General features: G+C 39.7%; 1 protein-coding gene across 1 annotated transcript in view; it reads left to right on the forward strand.

Moving 5' to 3' along the window:
• LOC139730217 (SAM and SH3 domain-containing protein 1-like) overlaps window positions 1-23,726 on the forward strand; it is a 184,050-nt gene that overhangs the window by 142,975 nt on the left and 17,349 nt on the right. Inside the window, exons 9-13 of the mRNA XM_071641114.1 lie at window positions 1,777-1,825; window positions 4,889-5,565; window positions 11,345-11,404; window positions 19,418-19,579; window positions 21,439-21,526. Coding sequence (XP_071497215.1) covers window positions 1,777-1,825; window positions 4,889-5,565; window positions 11,345-11,404; window positions 19,418-19,579; window positions 21,439-21,526 — 1,036 coding nt within the window. The remainder of the gene's footprint in view (window positions 1-1,776; window positions 1,826-4,888; window positions 5,566-11,344; window positions 11,405-19,417; window positions 19,580-21,438; window positions 21,527-23,726) is intronic.

Below are 23,726 nucleotides of genomic sequence, written 5' to 3' on the forward strand. Positions count from 1 at the left end.
ATTGCAGGTCATTGATCATAGGGCGTACACATGACATGTTTGACAATACCTACAAAATATATGTGACCCTGCACCTCAAAACAAACAAAAAGTCGCCAGACATGAATTTTTAGTTAAGACCATATTCTGAAACAGCAGACTTTAAGCTTTAAAATGATGTATAACTCAAATCAAATGGACTCTCATAACCTATGTAAATATTGGAAAGAAAGCACAAACTCAGGAAAAGTGTGAACTGAGAAAAGAGGCTCTGAAGTACAGTGTCTTAATCTTTACCAAACTGCGCTGGCTGTGCGATGAATGGGACAAAAAACAGGAAGTAAACCACCAGAGTAGCAACAATGAAGGGATTATCAGATTAAACTGAAATTAAGCATGCCTCATTAACACATTCTGTCCATAATTGATGCCAACTTTCAAATCAGTAGCCTTATCCTTTCAAAAGTTATTAGAGTTGAAAGTGAAGAGCGTGGACAAGGTTTTTCAGAAATGAAAAAGGGATTCTAAAGACACACCTAATCACACTATTCTACCAAAAATGTTCGAGGTAAACTGCCAAAAAAACACACTTTCCTGCCCGTTTTATGATACCAAATTTTAGCATAATATAAAAGAAGACCCGCTCTTTCAGAAAATATGAAAAAGTCAAGTTCGGCTAGGTTGACCCATTTCACTTATTTTCAGTCCTTACGCAAAATCCGTGTGTGCGACTTTATGTTCGTTTTGAGGTGCACGGTCACATATGTAACGTGTAGTTAATGTCATGATGTATGTCATTAGATGCGAGCAAATGCTGTTGACATCCACAGACAAATGTCCATATACATGTGTCCATCTTTAAAGCATTTGTTGGATATGACTTTTTTTTTTTCATTGGCAATAAAGCTTTAATGCATAGACTGTAATGTTTAGCTTTGCGGAAGTTAGAAAATCAAATTTCTGATACTTGATACATCCTTGCAAGAGATGCATGCCTTCTGATATTGCAACTTTATACTGGACTTTCAGAAAATATCTCGAAAACTATGCCAAGGTAACTTGAAGTCAGCTACTATTACTAGGAAATTGTCTAAAAAAAAGAGAGAATGTATGTGACTGTACTGAATGTGGGCTACACATTGTATATCCAGTCTACTGAAATGAGATAGCATCAGCATGAAACCTCACAGCAATGCCTCAAAAAGTGGGTCATTACCTTGGATGATGAGGAAATAACAACTTCACTTTACTTTTAAACACAAACAAACAACGAACACTTCAAGGAGATATAGCCCATTGTCTCCAATTCTGTGAAATTTAGATATTAACTATGAATCAATGGGCAGTTTATTTGCTTATGGTTATATATATCAGTTCTACAAATGTATCACTCAAATATATGATGTTCATTTCCTAATTCTCTTTGACTATTTGTTTATGTTCTTCCATTCCAGTAGTTCCCTTTTCCTGACATGTTTGTTTAAAATATAGGTGGGCAGTTGTGATCTTACAAATTGTCATATGCATGGGAGAATAACCCAAACGCATTTAATTCAAGGAAGGTGTGCATGTGAAAAAGACACCAATGCACGCGAGGCGCACGTTATACTGTATATGGGCCTAGCAACTCGCGTCAATCTCACGGGCACACGGCAAAATGCATTTGTACAGAGGGTGACAATTTATTTCAAAAAATCTGTCATAGCACGATATCCACATTCTTATCTCTAATAAATCTGTTCTCTCTCTCTCCCTAATAATTGCATTAAATATCTCTTTTATATTCTACCCTTACAGAGATATGCAGATGAAAGGAGAAGAAGTGACAGAGAGAGGCAATATAAAGGTATGTGTGTATGTTCACATATTTCTCATGTCACACGGGTGCATGCAGTATATAAGAATATATTCTTAGGGGGCTGGGGGAAGGGGCGTAGTCACAGTACCCATGAATTTCAATTTCTGAAGATTCCACCTGTAGAGTGTACCAATTAATTAATGTGACAGGCAGAGAGTTAATGTCCTATGTGAGGGACAGAGTGTTTTGCCTCTTACTGGAGGAAACAGTATGATCACACAGTCACACCATCGCTCAGTTTAGATTCAATGGATATCATACCCAAGTGAGTTGACTGCAAGGCAGACATTCTTGTGACTGAGCCACATCATCACCTTCACTTCATCATTAGTGCCACTTGTTTGTTTGTTTTTTACCTACTGACTCATGGGAGATCTCTCATACAGTCATGGGTTATGGTTCAGTGTGTGTTATTAGCCACATTGGCTCAACCTTGACTCTACAAGAGGCAGCCCTCATTTTCAAATTTAGAGGTTTAGTCCGTGGTCTGAATTGCATCCTATTTCCTTCATTCTGCAAGGTACACTCAATTATTCAACCAGATTTTTGTATGTGCCCCCACTTTTTTTTTAATAACATCTGGATTTATGCTACTTTTGTGAAGGAGGTGCATCTGTGGTATTGATTATTTCCTTTCATATACCACAGGAAGTGTTGTGTGATGTCATAGTTTTACTTCCCATCTTTTATATGCTTTATTTGCATCAAAATTAAATGACTATGCTGGAAAAAAAACTTTCTTGGAAAGCCTTTAGGTGTTTTTATGTTGAGCTATTTGATGTGATTTATTGTGAATATGTCGCTTAGACCACGAAGTAACTGGTGAGGATAATCATAGAAAAAGTTCAAACCAGCTGAATTTTTTATTTTGGAGGGGGAGGGAGGAAGTGTTGAAATGTTTTTTTTTTTTAATGATTTTGTCACCAGTCTATACCTTAAGATATTTATTTTAGATAACCTTAGGCTAGATTGCTTTGGGGTTGGGGTGGTGATCAGCTAAATTGTACAATTCTAACAAGGATTGTCTTATTTTATGAATTGGTTTATGAAGAAATAAAGTATGTTATATATTTATCGATTGATAGACAGCTCTCCCAGCACCACTAAGAGTGATAGTAATATAAACCAACAGGGTATGCTAGGTGTATGTTGGAAAACATCTGCATTTTATAGTAGCTTTGTGGTTTAGATAGACAGCAATGGAAAGCAAACAAAAATACTCATATGTTGACTACATTTTCAGTTTATTGTTGAGGTATCAGCTGCCTGCAGGTATGTGAGAATTCTCTCCCTTTTTTAGATATCTCATAACATATGTGACCCGCTACAACAAAAGGATTCGAAAGTCGGGGAGGACAATTTTCTGAACATGGCATGACATTATTCCCGTACTCTTCTTCTTTAATTTCATATATACAATGTAGCACAACTCATAAAAGCACTCGGTTGCGGAGATATCAATGATTTTATGAGCGCATGTCAAGTGGTTGAGGAAATCAGAGTTTCAATAAAAACGCCTTCAAAGTTTCCCTTCCCACGATATCATGATCAAGGGGAGGCGAGACAGTTTTCACCGCTTGACAATAGAGGGTATGCTCCTAGTGACCTCCGCGGTGTTCATTCAAGCTTAGCGCCAGCGGTCTACGCACAACCAATCAGTAATCAAGATGCCACGCACTGACCGATAAGATCACTCCCTTGTTGCTAGGGGCGGAGTCTGGCTGCCACACTAAATCCAAATCTTCGGACACACTTCTCTTACGTCGAAAGTCGGAAAAATCATGGCCCAGAAAAACGGCAATTTCTTGCCTTTCCTTTGACCATTTAGCTTCCAAATTTCGGCAGATGATAGACCAAACACTAGACTACAAAATCATGCCAAAACAGAAATCTGATTGTTTTGACCAATTTTGATGATGCGACTTCAAGCTCGATTTTCTCGGCTCAGCCGTCAGCGACTTTAGGATCCTTTTGTTGTAGCGGGTCACATATTGTTCCATTTGACAGTGATATATGATTTAAGAGAAAGAAAGACAGACAGACAAATTTCTCTTTTTTGACCTTACAGAATATTTTTTTTGGTCTGACAGTGATAAATAAAAGAGAGAGAAAAAAGAAGATGGGGGGGGGGGAGGAGACAGAGAGTTAGGGGGGGGGATGGTGAGTAATTCCTAAACTTTAGAATATGCAATCAAATGTGTTTAGAATTCTCATCAAATAAATAATTTCAATGACAATGTGTCAGGAAGTGGTGTGTGGTTATAATATGCAGTGCACAATTGCTAGATTATCAAAGAGATATAAGCATGTGAGCATATGAGCACAGTTCAGATCTCAAAATGTAGGATGTCTGATGTATGATAAAATTGTTTATAGAATTACATTATGTCTGCAAGAAAGAAGAATATGAAATTAAATAAAAAATGTCAATGATAACTGCACCTTAACAAATGACTCGGCTATCTATTCAAATTGCGTAAGTTCAGAATACTGTTCTATATCTTTGAGTTACTTGTCAATGCACTTTATACACAACTATGAGCCCTAATACAAACATGCATTTGCTCAAATGAACTGCTCAATCGATCGATCAATCAATCAATCAATCAATCAATCAATCAATCAATCAATCAATCAATCAATCAATCAATCAATCAATCAATCAATCAATCAATCAATCAATCAATCAATCAATCAATCAATCAATCAATCAATCAATCAATCAATCAATCAATCAATCAATCAATCAATCAATCAATCAATCAATCAATCAGAGAATCAATCGAGAATTTTCGTTAGTTCCAGTCATTAAAAGAAATCAAACTTGCTCATGGAGTAGAGATGAAATAATGCAATGATTGCTGAAGAAAAACTGATGCAAATTCAATATCACAAAGCTAAGGAGTGGTATGGCACAATGACTTGTCATTTCAATACATATGGTATGTCAAACTAGAAGGTGAAATGTAAGAATATTTTGATATCTACTTTGAGTGACTGCACCAGGCCTGGGTCAGATATTCATTGCTGCCCTTATTAATCCCTCTCCAGGAAACTCAGTGCCTGCCTTCCCTAATGTCCATGACTACGACACGCCCACCGACGAGGTCAGCCCGCCTCCGTACTACTCCCACAAAATCTACGCGCCGACGAAACGGAGAACTGACGAGGACCGGTCCTCCCAGGTCATCGAGGTCGAGATGGAGGAAAATCGGCTCGGTGTGTCGTCATCGTCATCCTCCTCCTTGATACGTTCCCCATCACCGTCACCCTCGAGGTCGTCGCAGCGACTGGAGAGTCCGCAGGAGAGGGACGAAGATGGGGACGGCAGCAGCCAGCCGGACCTCTCCCTGCCCCTGGAGAAGATCATCAATGTCAGGGAGCGTCCGCGCGACTCCCGCGATGACATCATAATGGACGCCAGCGTCGTGAAGAACATGTCTGCCGATGACAGCAGCGGAAAGATGATGGGGCTCGTGGACTCGCGGGCAGTGGACGGCAAGTCGGCGCTGGATCCCGGGGCCAGGGTCTCGCAGAGCACGGTGATGCGGAACATCGAGGCCCGGTCCAGCGATGAGTCCAACGAGGAGAACGACGGTGACGAAGACTCGACGACCACAGATGCGACCACCCCGTCCGGTTCGGTGTCGGTAAGTGGGGTCGGGCCCATCGATTTCTGGAACGCCCACTCACGGGACACTCACCCCCCTACAACCTTACTCTGCCAGGTAACCACCCCCTTCCTAACTCTTCTCCTCCGCCAACTCTTTACGATTACGATTTGCGATTACCGTGCCAGCATGAAGTCAATGGCAGCCTTGGTGACTGAGCGAAATGCATCAGCGATCCGTAGATGGCAGTAGACTGTTGCACTGCAGCGCTTCATGTGTCAGGGTCTTATGGTCTCCATGCATGAAATAGCTGCCCAAGATTCCATAGAGATGTCCAAAGTGTACATGCATATTTTCGATCACCAGTCAAGACTTGCAGGAGCAAGTCATTTGAGCCAAGGGGAGTCTGATTCCATCAGAGCCCTTCGAACCTTAACCATTATGGCTTCAGGCTCATCTATGTGTTCAAATTAATACACATCAAGTGCAGTTTAAGTTTTTCATATCTTTTACCCCTAAAATCCCTCGAATCAGACTAATTTATTTACAAAAGCATCTGTGTTATATGTGGCTAATGCACCAGTGCTTGTCAGTTGTTTTAACTTGTGAAATATCTGATATTTCTGAGCAGCTTTTAAAGTGATCCCATTTAGATTCCGGGTTTGAATCAAATCATCTCTACACAGTAGAAGCTGATCTCATGGAAGTTGGAAAATATAGTACATAGTACACTGTGAGAAATAAGTACTGTGTCAATATTTGATCTAGTTTCTGGGTATACTATTGGGAAAGGCTGTGACATTTTTTGTTTTCAATGCAAACTGGTCCCTTAAATCTAGAAGAGCTCCCAGACTGTTTCGTCCCTTAACCCCTTATCTACAGGATTTTGAGACCTTGCATGGAATCTGCCAAGTCTTCCTTGACAATGGATTACAACTAGAGACCAAACACATGTCAGCTACAGGCATGATGCATAGATATCATGAGTCATGGCATTAATAATTCCATTGAATTTCACGGTGATCAAAGAATACTGCACAATTGTTTAGATACATCTACGTGTGGGACAAATGTTTGGGGAGGAAAGTGGAGGGGGTCATACAAGGGGAAAAGTCCTTCAAAAACTTTGTGCTCTCTTTTTATTGACCCTCACTTTGTGTTTACTGGCTCATTTCCTTCCTTGGCCATCACCCAAAATGGGGAAAAAAAACAAGCAAATTTAGAGAGGGAGTGTTATGTGAGGAGAGCTGGGAGAGATTAAATGAGAGAGAGAGAGGGAGATATCCCCTTTCCAAAACCATGACCTTTCAGATAATTAGTGATTCATAACACCTTTTGCCGTGGAAAGTGACTTTGCCGGAGATTTGCCCTCCCCTTTTCGCATAGAATTATAGTCAACTACTTCTCCTTTTCCCCGTCTTAGTTTCTGTTTCTTTCTTCAGCTGAAAAGTTTGCTGTTCTGCTGAAATTCTCCTTTTTTTTTGGGGGGGGGGGGGGGGGGGAGGGGGAGGGTTTGTTGCATTCCAGAATGTCTGCCTATTTAAAGTGCACCCTTTCCACTTTCTTTGCAATTTTTGTCACATCTGATCTGTCAATTTTCATGCAATGACCAGTTCTTTCAAACTGAAATACATTTACATCCAAACTGACTGTTGATGACAGAGTCAATGTCATTGCCAAGGATATTGACAGGGGCTTGAACACTGCATGGCAGAAATAAATGACAATAGCAATAAGGCAGTATGTACGTATAGATGCAAAAATTGCTAATCTAAAATTCACACACAAATTGGCAAGCCCTTTCTTCCTTTTTTTTTAAAAAAAAAAAATCTATGGACCAAGACAGAGAGCAGGGGGAATAAAAGTTTAAACTTAATGATCGGGGAAGATTTTCACTTAACCCTCTCCCCCCCCCCCCCCCCCCCAAAAAAAAAAAAAGAGAAAAAGAAAATCATACGTGTTTGAAAATGATTAGAAATACAAAGGGTGGTATTATAATTCAAGTTCATTGCTTTATCCACATGATGCAGTTGTAGGTTGTTGATGATTCATTTACCCAATATGTAGGATCCTTTCTCTCCTTGAATCTTTATAGTCTTCTTTTGTCTTTGTTTTTTTTTTTCCGTTTCTCTTGCCTATTTCCCACTTCCCTATTGAGCCTGTGTGCAGGTGCCCCATTTTGCCTTGTATCCCCTTTTATTTTGATACATTGTAAACTGTTTATTTTTGCAAGGTTATTGTCATATGCATGTTTCCTGCTGTGGCACATGAAGCTGAATGGAATTTTTTGCAAGTCAGTTGCATGGAAGGGTACATAGCATGCAATGACTCTCCATTTTGTGAAAGAAAAAAAACAACAACACTAGAGACTAGATGATACGTTAGTAGTTTTGATGATACCATGTCCCCACATTCACACTAAGTCCAGCATTATGGGGACAGTCGTGAGAGATGTTATCTTGTTTTATTGTACAAGTGACTGTCCACACCACTGTCCCAAATTTCCCCAAGCTGCTGGGACAATTGGGTGTTGGGACAGCCCTGCCATTTGACACCAGGGTTTATAGCGCAGGGGCACATTTAATGAATACAGCCGAGCACTATCAAGCTTGGCAGGGACACCAGGAGAAGTCCTGGTGAGCATCCACACTATGATTTTAGATGGGAAAGTCCTGCGGCGCTGGGTTTTCCCCATGATGCGGGACCCAGTGTGAAAATCAGGCTTATGTCAAGGAAGGGTAGTTTAATGTCATAAAGAGAAATGAAATATACGTGTTATCTGAGATCTTGATATTTGATAGGGGTGAAGGACATGTATGTAGATGTAATCACAGTATAAAAAGAGAAAGATAACCTTATTAACAAGCTCCAAATCTGTTTGGGTGGCACAAACACAGACTTCCCCCCACATCCCTCAAAGGAAAAAAAAAAAGGATTTCTGATCTTATTTCTGAAAGTTTTGTAGGGGCTAGATTGAGTAGTATCGCAGTATCACATATGACATGATTCTTATCTACCAGTGGGGAATGTGCTGGGATGCTATCCTCAAAGGACGAGTGAGGAACTGATGGCATGTGAGACAACATGATCGACATATCCACCAATCCGTGTAAACCTGAATTCCATCTCCCCCCCCCCCCCTTCCCTGGTCTTTCCACACTGTGACTCCTTGGCCTGTTGAGGACGAGTCCTGAGTTACTCGGGCAAGTGTCTGTGGGAAAAGCGTGTTGTAGCAAAATCAAACCGTCCTGAATGAGTTAACACCCCTACCATACTCCATCCTGTAACTAACTGTCATATACAGCAGAAGAGACCTCAAGCCATGTCTAATCTTCAAAAGTGGCAATACATAACTTAAGTGTTCATCTAAGTACCTTCATTTATAGGTGATTTACTTTTCTTGGTGCTCCAACTTTTTTTTTGTACTTGCAACCCATGTTAGAGGCATTATTTACTTCTGTGTCTTTCTGTTTTGTTACAGTACCCCCATCCAAAAACAAAACAAGCCCCCTAAAAAAAATGCTTGAAGATTTAGAAATTTTTTATTCACAGTGTTGTTCACATTAAGATTTTGATTTGTGGTAGTACATTCCTTCGCATGTCTATTTTGTTGTACCCTTATATAGTTTAGACCATTCATTATTTGTATGAGAAAATAAAAAGTCTCCCATTCTTCCATGATAATTTGTAATATGTCCCATTCTTTTCAGCCCAGTACTGAATGTCTATTTTAGCAGCCATAGATAAAAACTTCTTTTTCTCACATGGTAATGGAAAAGTATCAACTTCTATCTGCCCCCAAAACAGTCTTTAAATCAGGATGCATGGCACCAGGTCAGTAGTTACTTGTAGTTTGGCAAATAGACATATTTAGGGGGTCAGACAGTTTGGACTGGACAGCCCATTAGAGGGGGTAGGGGGATGGTATTTGAAGGCTAATGAACAGATCACTCACACGTGTCACACGCATCACGTGCACCAGCCCATATACACCTATAAACCATTATCACACAGCAATAGGATGACACGTGCCGTGCATTTATACTGTCACAGGTAGCATGAAAGAGTCACTTAATTTTAAGCTCATAACCGACAAGGGATACGTTCAGTTAGTCAACTGGCTAAACTCGCTTCCTGCAAGGGGACGCGAAATTGATGCATTTCCAGCTCGCAGGCTGATTAGAGTCCCTCTTTAAACTCCCAGGGGTCCACAAACCCAAAATCTCTACGTGATTACATTCATCACTTTATGGAGGACATGCTACCACTGAATTCCTGCTTACTCCCTGTGATTCAGTCGTCCTTAGGGTGTTGTTACGTCCGAAACTTTCCTTCCGTCTCTTGGATTATTGTGGGAGACCATTGTTTATTGTTCATTTTTTCTTCTTTTTTTTTTTGGGGGGGGGGTGTTGTTGCTCTCTATGCTTTGATTGATGTAGAATGAGAAAGAACTGGAGAGGTGTAGAGAAATCTGCAAGATATTTTGGCAAGGATGTGCGTGCGTGGCCGATCTTAGTCACACCCGCCACGGTTGCTTTGCGTGCCAAAACATGGAAATTTGATGTCCCAGCAGATGCGCGGAAACAAAAGCGTCACAAAACGAAACGAAAGCTTCCAGGAACACTGGAGCATTGCATTTACTGCAAGCAATGGCAGAGTGATGATGTTGGGGGGGGGGGGGGGGAGAGGGTAGGAGAGGGGGAGGAGGATGAGGTTAGAGGGAGGTTGAGGCCAAGCAGAGATTGTGCCCCTCTCATTGGGATTAGTTTCTAATGTGTAATGTACATGATATACCCAGAACTTGTGATATTTGGAATTTCCATATTGGGGGATAGAAGTGGGAGACTCCATATCAAACATGCACTGGGAATAAAGCATATTTGGACTCCGTTTTACTTTTTCCATTTCTATTTCACAACGAAGTGAACTTCAGCATAATTTCTTCTGCTGGTTGAATATAATGCCTATACAGGTGAATATATGGAGAGTTGTTGTTTTGTTTTTCTAATTTTTTTTTCTAATTTGCTTGTGAGTTAAGCATTGATTTGTTTTGGCAATGGTTTACAGACCAAGATGTTCTGTTACACCTCAATATCAACTATTTTTTTTAAAGAGATAATTCAAGTTATTAGCTAGAATCTAAAGAGAAAGGGGGGGGGGGGGGGAGAGAGAAATGAAAACTGTTGAAACTAAAGAGATTGTCTGATACAATAGGTGTCATTTATACACTTCACCTGTATGTTTAAAACAAAAACAAAAACAAGCATGTATGATGTGATTTCCCCCCCCCCCCCATAAACTTGGAATCTTCTGAGAATATATTTTTTTAAAGCTGCACTGCCATTTAAACAAGTTAGCCATTTTCAAAAGAAATGTAGCCATATCCCCTTATGATTAGTACACAGATATAGCTGGTTTGTGAAAGCACAGGGTTGAAGAATGTGTGGGGTTAGAGGTTGGAGAGTTCAACGACTTCAAAGCTCTCTGTACAGCTTGACTGCATGTCTGATTGCATGGGACTGTTTAGACTGGCTTTTGTTGTGCTTTAATAATGATGACAACGACGATGATGAAGATGGTGATAGTGAGGATTGAAATGGTGATGATGGTGATAGTGAAGGTGATGATGATGAAGATGATGACAATGATGATGATGATGATGAAGATGATGACAATGATGATGATGATGATGATGAAGATGATGAAGATGATGATGACAAAGATAATGATGCTGATGATGGTGATAAAGATGATAGTGAAGATACAAGATGATGATGGGAAATGATGAAAATGATGATGATGATTATAATGATTGTGATGATGAAGATGATGACGATGATGACAGAAATTCGTATCACTGTAGGACCACCTACTCTTCTCTTTATCTTCCAATCAGACACAAACGACGCTGACGAGGGTCCCTGAAGAGGGACAACTACCACCTTATCTTCAGCAGGTAACAATCTCTCATTTATTTCATCTACTTTTGTATCTACTTATCACTTAAAATACTTTAAATACTGTATGTGCCATTTATTTCGCAAGGTTGTATTTGTTATATAAGTCGGGTGCTATTCACAAATTCAAAAAAAACCATGTGAATGTATTGCCTGATCTTGACATCAATATGACATGCATACATACATTTCTTTGTTCAGAACTGTACTTCATGATCACAAATTTCACCACTTGCAAAATTGTCAGGAAGTTCCCATTCACACAAAAAATGGACTCCCTAAATACATGGCATATACAGTAATTGCTGCAGATTGTACTACTGCCTAAATGGCAAAATTTAACATTGACATAAAGCTTCTCTGTGCAAATTGCTTATGCTATGGAAACATTTTGATATTATAAAGAAAATGTAATTGCGCTGGTGGAGCCATTTGCTTAAGCTGTGCAAATTGCTTAAGCTGTGCAAATTATATATATAAAGAAAAAAATCATGCTATGCTTTTACAAGTGTATGCTTGTTTCAACAAAAACTATTTTGTTTTCTTTCTGTGTGTTATGTTGTGATACTTGTGTCATGCAATGTAGATTTTTGAATTATGTATGCAGTGTACTCCTGTTATAATGAACACAGTTCTTACAAAATTCTTGCTCCAATGGAGTAAAAATTCATATCACTAAATTATCATCAATATATCTTTATATATTTTACTTTTCGGCTGGGCCTGTAGCAAAATTTCCATATAGTGAAAGAAATCTGCTTGTCCCAAAGACTTCATTATAACAGGAGTCACCTGTATTCTTATATATATGCATGTGCCATATTACTGAAGCTAATAGTGTGTGTATCTACATGTCCAACAGTGTGTATATCTACATATCTAACAGTGTGTAAAAGTTGTCTAAAAGTGCATACATGGTTTTTGATCCTTCGTGACCACATAGTTGCATGCATTTTCACTGTGAATAATTTTGTACTGTGTGCAAATTCCGGGCGGCTGCTCATATTTGTCTTTGTGAATAACATGTAACATATATATATACAAAGTTGACCAATTGATAACTTGTACATGACTGTGCACACAGATATTATCAGTTGTATGTCATTTGTGTTTTTACATATTGTAACCATTAAAGTCTATACATCATTTTATCCTATTGAATTCTGATAAATATAGCCAATTGATCACCCTTGTGCCTTCACTATCATGAATCTGACATTCAAAAGCAATGTATTAATTTCATTTTCCCTATTGAATAGAAATAGAATGAGAAATTACACATGACCTCATTGACACGCATTTGTTTCCTTGTTCAAGCAATGTCTCTTGTAGTTGTTGCCTTTTTACGATCAAGGAACATTTTAGGCTCTTCTTAAATGTTGGGTGTGAAGTGGGCTTTGCTGTGTATGTGCAGACACTCAAAGTGGCTTCTGTGGATTATAGAGTAGATCCATCTCTCATCTCTCTTGAGACAAGCTTAAAAGGTGTGTCTCTCACGATACCATCTTTTTTTTCAGAGGAGCAAATTTACGAAGGTCAAGGTCTGTGGCAGTTTCTTCTTTAAAAGAAACAGAAAGCACTTTTTAGTTTTTGGCTTATCCTCTAGTGGTATTTGGAAAGAGATTCCTCTGGAAACTTTCCGTCTCGCATCCAGCAATTAGTCGCTGGCAAGGGGACAAACTTTGGAAAATAATTCCCGCTTTATCCCGCTATAGTAGACCGCAGTCGAAACTGTCGTGCCTGCTTGACAATTTGATGAAAATATCATGTTTTTCCTCGAAAGAGAACATGATACACGGTTTTGCCGGGATGTGGCAACACCAGATATATCTTTAGAGATCTTCTCTACGTGCGGGAAAACAGGTGATAGAGGCTGTGAGTGAGGCAAAATCATGCTTTTGAGTCTCGTGCCAAGTCCATGGCTAAGATGAAAATCATATTTTGTGGTCAGTGATTTGGAAAAGTATGACCCAATTTCTCCCTAAAATCAATATCATTGCAACAAGACTATGGCAACTTGATGCCAAGGGTACTCTTCACTTCTCCTGCTTTCAATAAAGAGAGAGAGAGAGAGAGAGAGAGAGAGAGAGAGAGAGAGAGAGATTTAAAAAAAAAAACAAAGTGGAAGTCCACCCCCAATAATAAGTTAACATCAAAGGAAAGAGAAATATATCAAATTTTCCCTACCAATGATTACAAAAATCATATGAGAAATAAGAAAGATATGACATTTTCAAATTTCATTTTTTGAGGAAAACATTTCTTGACCAGATCTTATGAATATTCAAATGAGCGAGTTGACAATGTCATACCCTCGCAATTTTTCATATGTTATGTTATAAAATATGAAATTTGAAAAAAAAAGTTGGTATTTTTAACTAATACAAGTAAAAGAATGTTCTCGTACCAAGATAAACTATATCAAAGTTAACATTTGTTCTTTATTTTGGGTGGTTTTAAGGCCAGTTTTATTTTTATACGGCTGAAATAGAAGATTTTTGTCATTTCTGTATATGAAATGAATAAGAAATTGTAAGAGCATGACATCATCAACTCGCCATTGTGAATATTCATAAGTACTAGTCAAGAAATGTTTTCTGGAAAACTTGAAATAATAAGATATCATTTCGTCCTTATTTCCTATCCAATTTATGTCATTTCTATCATTCTGTTGGTCAGGATAACATTTTTCTCTTTCTTTTGAAGTTAATTTATTTTTGAGGTGGATTTCCTCTTTAAGGAAAAATTGTGTACAGATGAAAGGTGACTTGAATAATCACCCCTTTCAATGTTTGTGTGTGATAGTTTCTAATGTCACTATTTCATAAAAGCATGTGGAACTTTGAAATTTCATAATTTTAACATATCATGTCTGATTTTTATACAACCTGTACTATTCTAGTCATCTAATTTAGCCATGAAAATGCCATTTTGAATATGGTGTGGAGTTACACTTTAATCTCTCTTGCATTTGGCAGCGCATAGGGAAACTTCAGTCTTTTTTTGTTTTGTTTTTTCCAAAACTTCATTCAATCTTGTGTCAGCTTCTACATTTATACCTCGCCATTTATCACAAGGAGGATCTGGTAAACCCAGAGAGACAACTGGAAAGCGTAGAGTTCGGGGAATTAAAAGATTATAACACATCAATTATCAGTGGTCAGTGACTTTTTGTTAGGCTTGACTAATGATGTGTCACATTACAAACACGATTGGAGAAAATATTAAAAAGAAAACATTGTGATTTGGAGGTACATGTGGGATTGATATAAAAGATATGGTGGAGAAGCAAGGGACTAAATTCTCCCCACCACCCCCTCCCCAAAACTTTAACCCTAACCACGTACAAAAGTAGGTTCATGCCCTAACCCTCCCCTGTGCAGGATGTGACAAATGCTTTCAGTCTCCAGGGGGGCCCTGGTCTGCCTGGACTAGGGAGATAGCAGTTCCTGGTCTTACAGAGGTCCAGTAGAAGATATGCCCATGATCCCCTTGGCATGTGCAGCCCCTTCCTATCCAGACTCATGGAAACTCCCAAGGGGGGAACTCTGTGGAGACGACTTGGTTTTGGCCAGATTTTCCGGTCTTGAAGAGAGCCCTGGAGAAATCCATACTTTTGGGCCTCATTATTCCAGAGTTTGTAATGCAGGCGATTCATGATATCATTGATGGTGTTAGATATTGCCAAATAAGGCACCTCCAGTGCGTAAGGGGATGGGGGCACCACAAGTTGTGCATGACAGAGGATCAACCCATGGGGTCATGCTAATAATCATGTGACTGTAGCCTTTATCATCTATTACCAATTGGTTTATAGGCACTAATTACACAAGTGGGATGGTACAAGTGGGATGGGATGGTTACACAAGTGGGATGGTACAGTTTTAGTTGAGATGGGGCTTCAGGTTTTCAACATTTTTTGATGATGACTTTTTGAGATAATGAGAAACCTCTTATGAAATATGGAAGAGCATATAATTCTAAGGGAAATTCAAAGTTTATTTGATGAAAATTGGTTTTGAAATGGCTGAGAAATCCAAAGCAAAAAGCAATCCTCATAAAAGATGGGACCTACCTTTTATCAGGATCACTTTGTTTTACTTGTTTTTAGATATCTCAGGCATTTCAAACCGATTGTCATCAAATCAACTTTGAATTCCTCTTAGATTTATATGCTCCCAAACAATTCATGAAGTGGTTTCTCATTATCTCAAAAAAGTCAAAGGCTGACTCTTCACCTCAACAAGTACTATACCATCCCTTTAAGTGTAAATAATGCATGACATGCCACTGAAAAATCAAAAGTCAAAATGAAAACTGAAAAAACCGCAGTAATAGCTATTCATCGTCAAAGGAAGAAAAAAACAATCTTTAATAGGGAATGTCAACTTGAGCTATGTTTTACATACTCTAGCAGCAATAAAACATTTACATATTCTTGATAGTTACCATGACAAGGGACACACAATGATTAATCAGGAATAGGCATTTTGCCTCATTGTTGCCATGGCAGTTGTGCTTGTTGTGACATTCAGTCGTTTCAAGTTGCATAATGCTGGTTATGCCTAAACATTGAATTATCAAAACGTACAGGATCTGACTAAAGAGAGAGAAAAAAAATATATATATACATATATGTAGATCATATTCATATATGTTTCCTCACAGCCAGAGCTGGAAAATGATTAATTACATCTAATGCCAACTTCCCATGATGCAAGGAAAGATTTTCTGCCAAGATTTTGTCGAGAGTCGCAAAAAAAAAAAAAAAAAAAAAATGCAAAACGAAGACTGACTCAGCAGGGAAGCCTCTTTCGGGAGCATTACCTCAAACTGGCAACAAAAAGAAAAAGAATCACCTACATTTTGTATTTCAAACTGAAGAGAGAGAGAGAGAATCACATGTTCATGTAGAGATTATTTCTTTACCTTCTACACCACTTTAATCTCATTGTTTGTCATTCCGGCAATGGGGTCTATGGGGGGGGGGGGGGGGTACCCCCTTTGTTGTGCAAGGTTTTGGTGATCGTCTGCCAAGGGTCCATGGAAGCCTTGTGGCACGACTTCCTGCATCAATTGTCTCCTTTCACTGTGGAAGCGAGAAAGATATGGAAGATTTGGGCCCCATTTCAGTAAAAAAAAGTTGATAAGATATGCAACTCTTGCTGGAATGGCAACTTCCCATAGCAACAGCCAATCAGGAAGCTCAATTCCTGTCATTACCATGACAAATTGCCATTCCTGCAAGAGTTGCTATCTTATCAACTTTTTATGAAATGGGACCCAGATGTGGACTGAGGGTGTAAAATTATTTCATTGTCATTAGACCACGTGCTATAATTTCAAATCCAATTCAAATTAAAATGAAGTCTAATTCATTTATCTATTTCATTCATTTATTTATTCATTCAGTGGTGTTGCTTCGCGAGGTCAAACAACATGCCCTTTCCTAACCCCCCCCCCCCAAAAAAAAAGACAGAGATACATGTAGAAATGGAAATTTGATGGCATTTATAGCAAATGAATGCATAATGTCTTCTCTTCCAGAGTGATAATGACACAAGGAGAGGGGACCATGCATAAAAGTTTGTTTCATGGATTCTTTCTATGCAGATGATAATATCTTCCTTGTAGTGGGATTATTATTATTCTTATCATTTTGTGGGAAGGGGTATTTTTTATTTCATAGATTGCTTTAGGGACTATCCTTCAAGAGAAATACATTTTTGCAGATTAGCGCGAGTTTTACAGCAAGATTACCCTCTAAAATAAGGGATCACATCAAATTTTAGGGAAGGATGCCAAGTTTGCGTCGAACAATAGCCTGTAACATAAACAGTAGCATTCATTATTATCATCCTTTTTCTACAGAGATAGTTAGAGAAGAGAGAGATATTTTACCATCTCCAATTTGGCTGAGGGGAAATTGACTCAAATGGAGGCTTCTCCTCAGATAAATTTTTTTATTGTGAGTTTTGTGAGTCGTGGCCAGAAAGAAAGAAAAGAAAGAGGGGGGAAAAAAATCAGAGCCATCATTTTCGAGCTACGTCAGCAGCTGTCATTTAGTTTCTCAGACGTATCGAGAAGAGTTTTGGAGCTCGACCCTGATGACGTGTCACTCCTCCGATCTGCGTTTCTATTCGGAAAGTCATACTCCGTTTGCAGATTTCTCTACCCATTGTTATGTATACCATTCAAACAGAGTGATGCCTCGTTCTTTTTCTCTGGAATTACATGCCGCCAGCAACTGATAGCAACTGATGTTGTCCCAAAGTTAGTGTCAAAATGTTTATGTACTGGTCATCCGCAATGTGAATGTCTGTCAAACAGCATCTTCGGAGGAAGTGACATTTTGTTTGACTCATGTTTTTCCCACAAGTTGTGAGCAGTATCCTGGCAGCCCCAGCGTCGTTATGTAATCACTGGTCATCGAGCACTCTGTGACCTGAAATGCATATATCTCGAGTGCAGGGGTGATACCTATGACAGTGACATTTTCTCTAGTGCCTTACCTCAGCGGACGTCCAGCTGTGAGCCTTCTCAGCCAACTGGATTCTATTGTGGCAACTGCAAATTGCTGTTGTGGTACATATGTGGCTGTTGAGCTTGGGGGGAAATGCATTATTTGCACTAGCCTCCCTCATAATTTGTTATTTTGAAGTTTTCTTCAGCTTTTCTCAAGTGTTTGCAGCAGATATCTACTTCAAGAATTAGGTTTGTCTTTCTGTCACCACCATGATCTTGTTGTGCACCTGTACATGGCTCTCTGTGCTCTGCTGATGGCAAACTTCTTCGCACTTTGAAGCGAGCAATGACGTTGAGATTTCTTGCCAACGTGACTGCAACAAGTGACAGCATCACTTCACCTGCACACATGTCTGTGCTTGACATTGTTATGATAACTTGAGCACTCCCGAACTTCTTGCTCTATTAATCTCTCTCAAACTCCCCCCCCCCTCGTCTCCCGTGCAACCGAAAATACCACATCCTGTCTTGTGTGCATTAGCATTGCGTCACTGTATCATCGCAGCAAAGCGCAGTCGCAGAGTATTTAGATATATTTTTATCTGGCCTCGCTAAGTGTCTTCATCTGTCTCTGAAGTCCCAGGCTGAATGCTGCTCTGCTGTTTTGTCATCAATGTAAACTCTCTTTTTCCTTCTTTTTTTTTGCCGGTGAAATCATAAGGTGAGCAGGATGGGGACGCCATATTGTATTAGATTCCAGCAGAGGTGATCACATGTATCTACTACCTATTCATATACTGTGCTTGTTGTCTTCTTGTGGGGAAACAACAAGAAGAGATAAAACAATAAAAAGAAGCACATAGACAGAACTGCATTTGTGGATACGTCATCCTATCGACTGCATGTTTCGTGCGTGTCGAATGTTTTCAAGCACCATGCCAGGAATGATTACGGTGAATTTTTTGGAATGCTGATTGGGACTGATGGACAAATTGAATTGGCCGGGATTATTCTCCACTTTGCTGAGCAGGAATCGTCTGTGCGGCTGGACCAGTGCTTCACCTACATAATTGGATCCATTGACATCATTAGCCCGGTGACTTCCCGTGCCAGTATTGTGTAGCTCCTCGACCTCACCGACCACCCTCCCCATACATTCTCTCCCCCCCCCCCCCTCCCCAACTTCCCCAACCATGTTCAAAGCTTTAGCACTAATGGGAACTGTCATCTAACATGGTACAACTAATCCAAAACACATTGCAAACTTCTTTCCACAGTTCCAAGATCTAGTTTGCAACAAGACACTTTTGTGGACTGATTTTTTTTTTGTGGCTCGTAACTTCAGTTCCAGAAAATTGTTGATGACAAACAAAAAGATATTAGTAAGAGAAGGGAAGGAAAAAAAGAAAGTAAACTTTTGAGACCGAGAGGAACAGTTTGCTGTCTGCTTTACCTGCACGACTAACTTCAACTTTCAACGACATACTGTTTAGTTAATGCAGTCCATCATGTCCTTTTTTGGGTTCTCCTACCTCAAACGGAGACAGACCCCGAAGAAGTCGCTGAAAGTCATGATCAGTAGCCGCAGCCCGCGCCTCCTGCGAAAGTTCACGCGCTCGCCCGTGGTGGTGTACTCCTCCCGAGGGGGGGCGTCCTGGTCCGCCTCCTCCCCTTCATCTTCTTTTGATGGATCTTCCTCTAGCAACGAGGTGAGCGGCCCGAAGGAAAAGAAATAACAGGTCACGCCGATGCATGTTTCGAGCGAAAAACTCCGCATCTCATGGGGATAAAAAACACCGGCATGCGAACGATCACGGATTCGACTAACGCTAACGCTTTGTTCTTGCATGCCATTGTGCCTTGGTTGATTTTGCTTGCTTTGTGTTTCATGGAAGTATATCCTTACTTCAGCTTCAGTGTGGGACTAGATTTGCGCTGGAATCAGTTCATGCTTGGCACATTCCTAGCTTATATAGAAACAGATATTTTTTGTTAGGAAATGTTGATGCCAATATCTGATGATTTCATCTGCAAATAAAAATGTGCATACCGTTGTTTTTTCTTGGTTTTTTTTTGCCAGTGAATGTAAACAAGAGACAAATTTTTCTTGTTCAATTGCTGTAGTTTGGTGATTGCAGTGAATGTTACAGAATGTTTAGTCAGTGCAGTTTTGTTTTGCTCAATTGCTTTGATTTGGTGATGGTAGTATACGTGTGTGTCATGTAGTGACGAGACGAATATACTAATAGTACTTTACTGATTGCCAAGAATGTGTGCAAAACATTTATATAAATGTAAAAGTATGCAAGGCATTCAATTCCTGTTCTTACACCCACAAATGGCCAGTTAGAAAGTATCAAGAAGTTTTTTTTTTTTTCTGTTTTATATAACAATATCTTTGCCTGCCTGTAGTATACAATCTTCTCAGTTGACACTGTCAATTAGCTTTTCATTTCCAATTAGTTATGCATTTTGCGATTTTTTTTTATTCCATGATAATCAATCATGAGACAGATATACTGGATGTCTTTGGTGTGATTTCAGAAGCCTACAGTTGAAGTTGTCACCCTTTTATGCTTATGAGAAATGTGTTCTTAATAATGCACATACTACCTGTAGTACTTCAATTCTTCCAATTCCTGTTTGACAACAGACAAAAAGGTTACTCTGCTTTGTGCGTTATACCAATGTACACAAACAGAAGTTAGAAGGATATAGAAATGCTAAAAATGTGTCAATCTTTCCATGAGTTTTTTACATCTCATCTACAGTGCCCACAAATCTGGCATGACTTTGAATCATCATGCAGTAATCGGGATTACGGATAGAAGTCCCACGAAACTCGTCTATCATCTGGATTAGATTATTTTCGGAAGACGCTGTGGGTGTAAAGATTATTACCTCATACGCAATGTAACATGACTGTATGCCATGTCTGTGGTTAGCATATTATTTGGTGCCGCTCACTGAAATGCTCTCTCATATGATTTTGTGTCCTCAGTTTTTCACATGATATGTTGCAACCACACCATTGTCTTTCTAATATTGTTTTATGATTTCTTTGATGTTTTTTCATATTTCATTGCCACTTTCTGTTGAAAAAAAGCATACTTTCATTTTTCTTTGTGCGTTCTGTTCATGGAAATATTGCAGAGAGATTCCCTGTTATGCTTCGTATTTTTGTGTGATTGCAGACTAACTTCAAAAATGCTATACACTGATTCCGGGAAATGGTCCATTTCTATCATTGTTTTCAATGCATGCAACTTATGAATAGTCGCTTGCAAGCGTCATGTACGTTTATAGTGATTGTATAAATATGTCTGGAAATGGAGTGCTTTGTCATTCTGGAATCCTGTGGTCGCCTTTACTTGCATGTCCAACGTTTGCAATTACATAGTGTAGTTTTTGTTTGTTGTAAAAATTTAGATTATGCAGAATGAATAACATTTTGTTGTTCAATACCACCATTTTAAGAAGGAATGTACACATGGAATAGATAGACATTTGAATATGTGATACTCATAACTTTGAAATTTCCATTTGCCTCTTTAATTCTAATCTGCAGCGAGGCAGCGACAGTCCAGGCAGCAGTCTTGGTCGAAGTACAGTGAGCTCCACCACGAGCGAGAGGAGTGACTTTAGCAGCAGTGATGGTGAGAAAGACCCCCTGTGCTTTGCCTGTGTAGGAGCGTGTACATCGGTCACATAATATCACTTTCTTAATCTGAAAACCTGTTGTCTTTACGAAGGTGTTTTATGGACAATGTGTTAGCCTGTAACAATACCATGGAATCAACACAAATGTGTAAAACAAACTGTGTTCTGTGACAGTAATCCACCTGAACATGAAAATAATTGTTCAGCCAAAAGGATATTTCAACACATCTATCATACATTTATATTACAGATAACCATGAATGTATTGTACATGGACTCATGTGATGATTATTATATGCTCCTTGTGTACATCCTAGGTTTTTCACCCTTTCAATGCTATAGACTTTTGACTGTGTGTACAACACTACAGGGTTTTCTGTACAGATCGACATGCAAAGCACAAAGGGTTAACACTGAAATGATGATTAAAACCTCTATTCCCCTCCCTGTGAAAAGAACCTCAGCTGACTGATTTCAGGCACATTGTCATGTCATGATATCTCTCAGTGCCAGGGCCATGTACAGGGTGACATCTGGCATGGTTTGTGTTGTACAGACCTCGAACGAATTAAGGAATCCTCGAATCTGATTGGCCGAAATTGTGCAGTTTGTGTTATGTCACATTAAAGTGGGCCCAACCTTGAGAGAGAGAGAGAGAGAGCCAAAGGGAATCACGTCAAGTTTAGAGTGAACCAGTTTACAGCTCAGGGCATAGCACATAGCACACAGTGAGGTAACAAAAATTTCCCATGTTCCCCCCCCCCCCCTGCACAAAGATGAACAAACTATTAACAGAGGATAATGTATACAAACCTGGGCCCTGTTTTATCAACAGATAAAATCGATTGTAAATTCCCTAGGACCATACCACACAGGCTGCCTTAGACTTATGATAGAAATTAAGTATATAATCAATCATAACTCTTCATAAGACAGGGCCCTGGTATATATAATGTCGTTTTGGTTCCACAAGATGGTTTTATATACTGAAAAGTATAAGGATTGAGGATTGGTCTGAATTCCCATTTCTCATGCCAGTGCAGTTTGCATGTGACTCAACTTCTGAAAGAGAAAAGGAGTAAAAGCTGTCATTCCTGGAGTCATCAATGGAGACTCTCAATTTCTTCTGTTGGATGGCTGCTTGGGGTGTGGGAGGAAAGGTGGAAGGAAGATGATGTCACAATGGGAAAAGTGTGAATGACATCACTCTGGGAGATGTGTGAATCTTTTCCTCCACTTAGCACATTATCTTAGGGTCATCAGAAACTGAAAGTGGGCTTGGCTTAGCCCGTTGAGGACGAGTCCTGAGTATACTGGGGCAGGTGTCTGTGGGAAACATGTGTTGTAGCAAAATGGGTCTGTCCTCAACGGGTTAATGGTGGCTCAATGGGCTGCTAGAATACCTCAAGTGTTTGTAGTTCTGATGTTCTGCTAGTTGTTTGCTGCATACATGTATGTCTATATCTATGACTGTATCATATTTATCTCCCTTCCTCTTCCCATTTTTCCTCCTCCTCCTCCTCCTCCATCTCCATCTCTTCTTCTTCTTTTTCTCCTCCTGCTTTTCATCTCCTCTCTGCCTCTTCTTTTCCTTCTCCTCCTCCTCCGTCTCTTCCATCCTTTCTTCTTCCTTTTCTCCTCCTTTTCATCTCCTCTATGCCTCTCTCTCTTTTCCTCCTCCTTCACCTCAATCTCTTCTTCTTCCTCTTCCTCCTCTCCTCCTCATGATCTTCTTCTTTTTCTCCTCCTGCTTTTCATCTCCTCTCTGCCTCTTCTTTTCCTTCTCCTCCTCCTCCGTCTCTTCCATCCTTTCTTCTTCCTTTTCTCCTCCTTTTCATCTCCTCTATGCCTCTCTCTCTTTTCCTCCTCCTTCACCTCAATCTCTTCTTCTTCCTCTTCCTCCTCTCCTCCTCATGATCTTCTTCTTTTTCTCCTCCTGCTTTTCATCTCCTCTCTGCCTCTTCTTTTCCTTCTCCTCCTCCTCCGTCTCTTCCATCCTTTCTTCTTCCTTTTCTCCTCCTTTTCATCTCCTCTATGCCTCTCTCTCTTTTCCTCCTCCTTCACCTCAATCTCTTCTTCTTCCTCTTCCTCCTCTCCTCCTCATGATCTTCCTCCTCTTCCTTGTCCTCACCTCACTCTCATCCGCCTCCTTACCTCTTGTCTTCCTCATCCTCTCTTCCTCCTTGTTCTTTCTCC

The sequence above is a fragment of the Diadema antillarum genome, unplaced genomic scaffold (genome assembly GCF_040938485.1).
Source record: "Diadema antillarum isolate AM-2024a unplaced genomic scaffold, OU_Dant_1.0 seq00000298_RagTag, whole genome shotgun sequence".
Lineage (NCBI taxonomy): Eukaryota > Metazoa > Echinodermata > Echinoidea > Diadematoida > Diadematidae > Diadema > Diadema antillarum.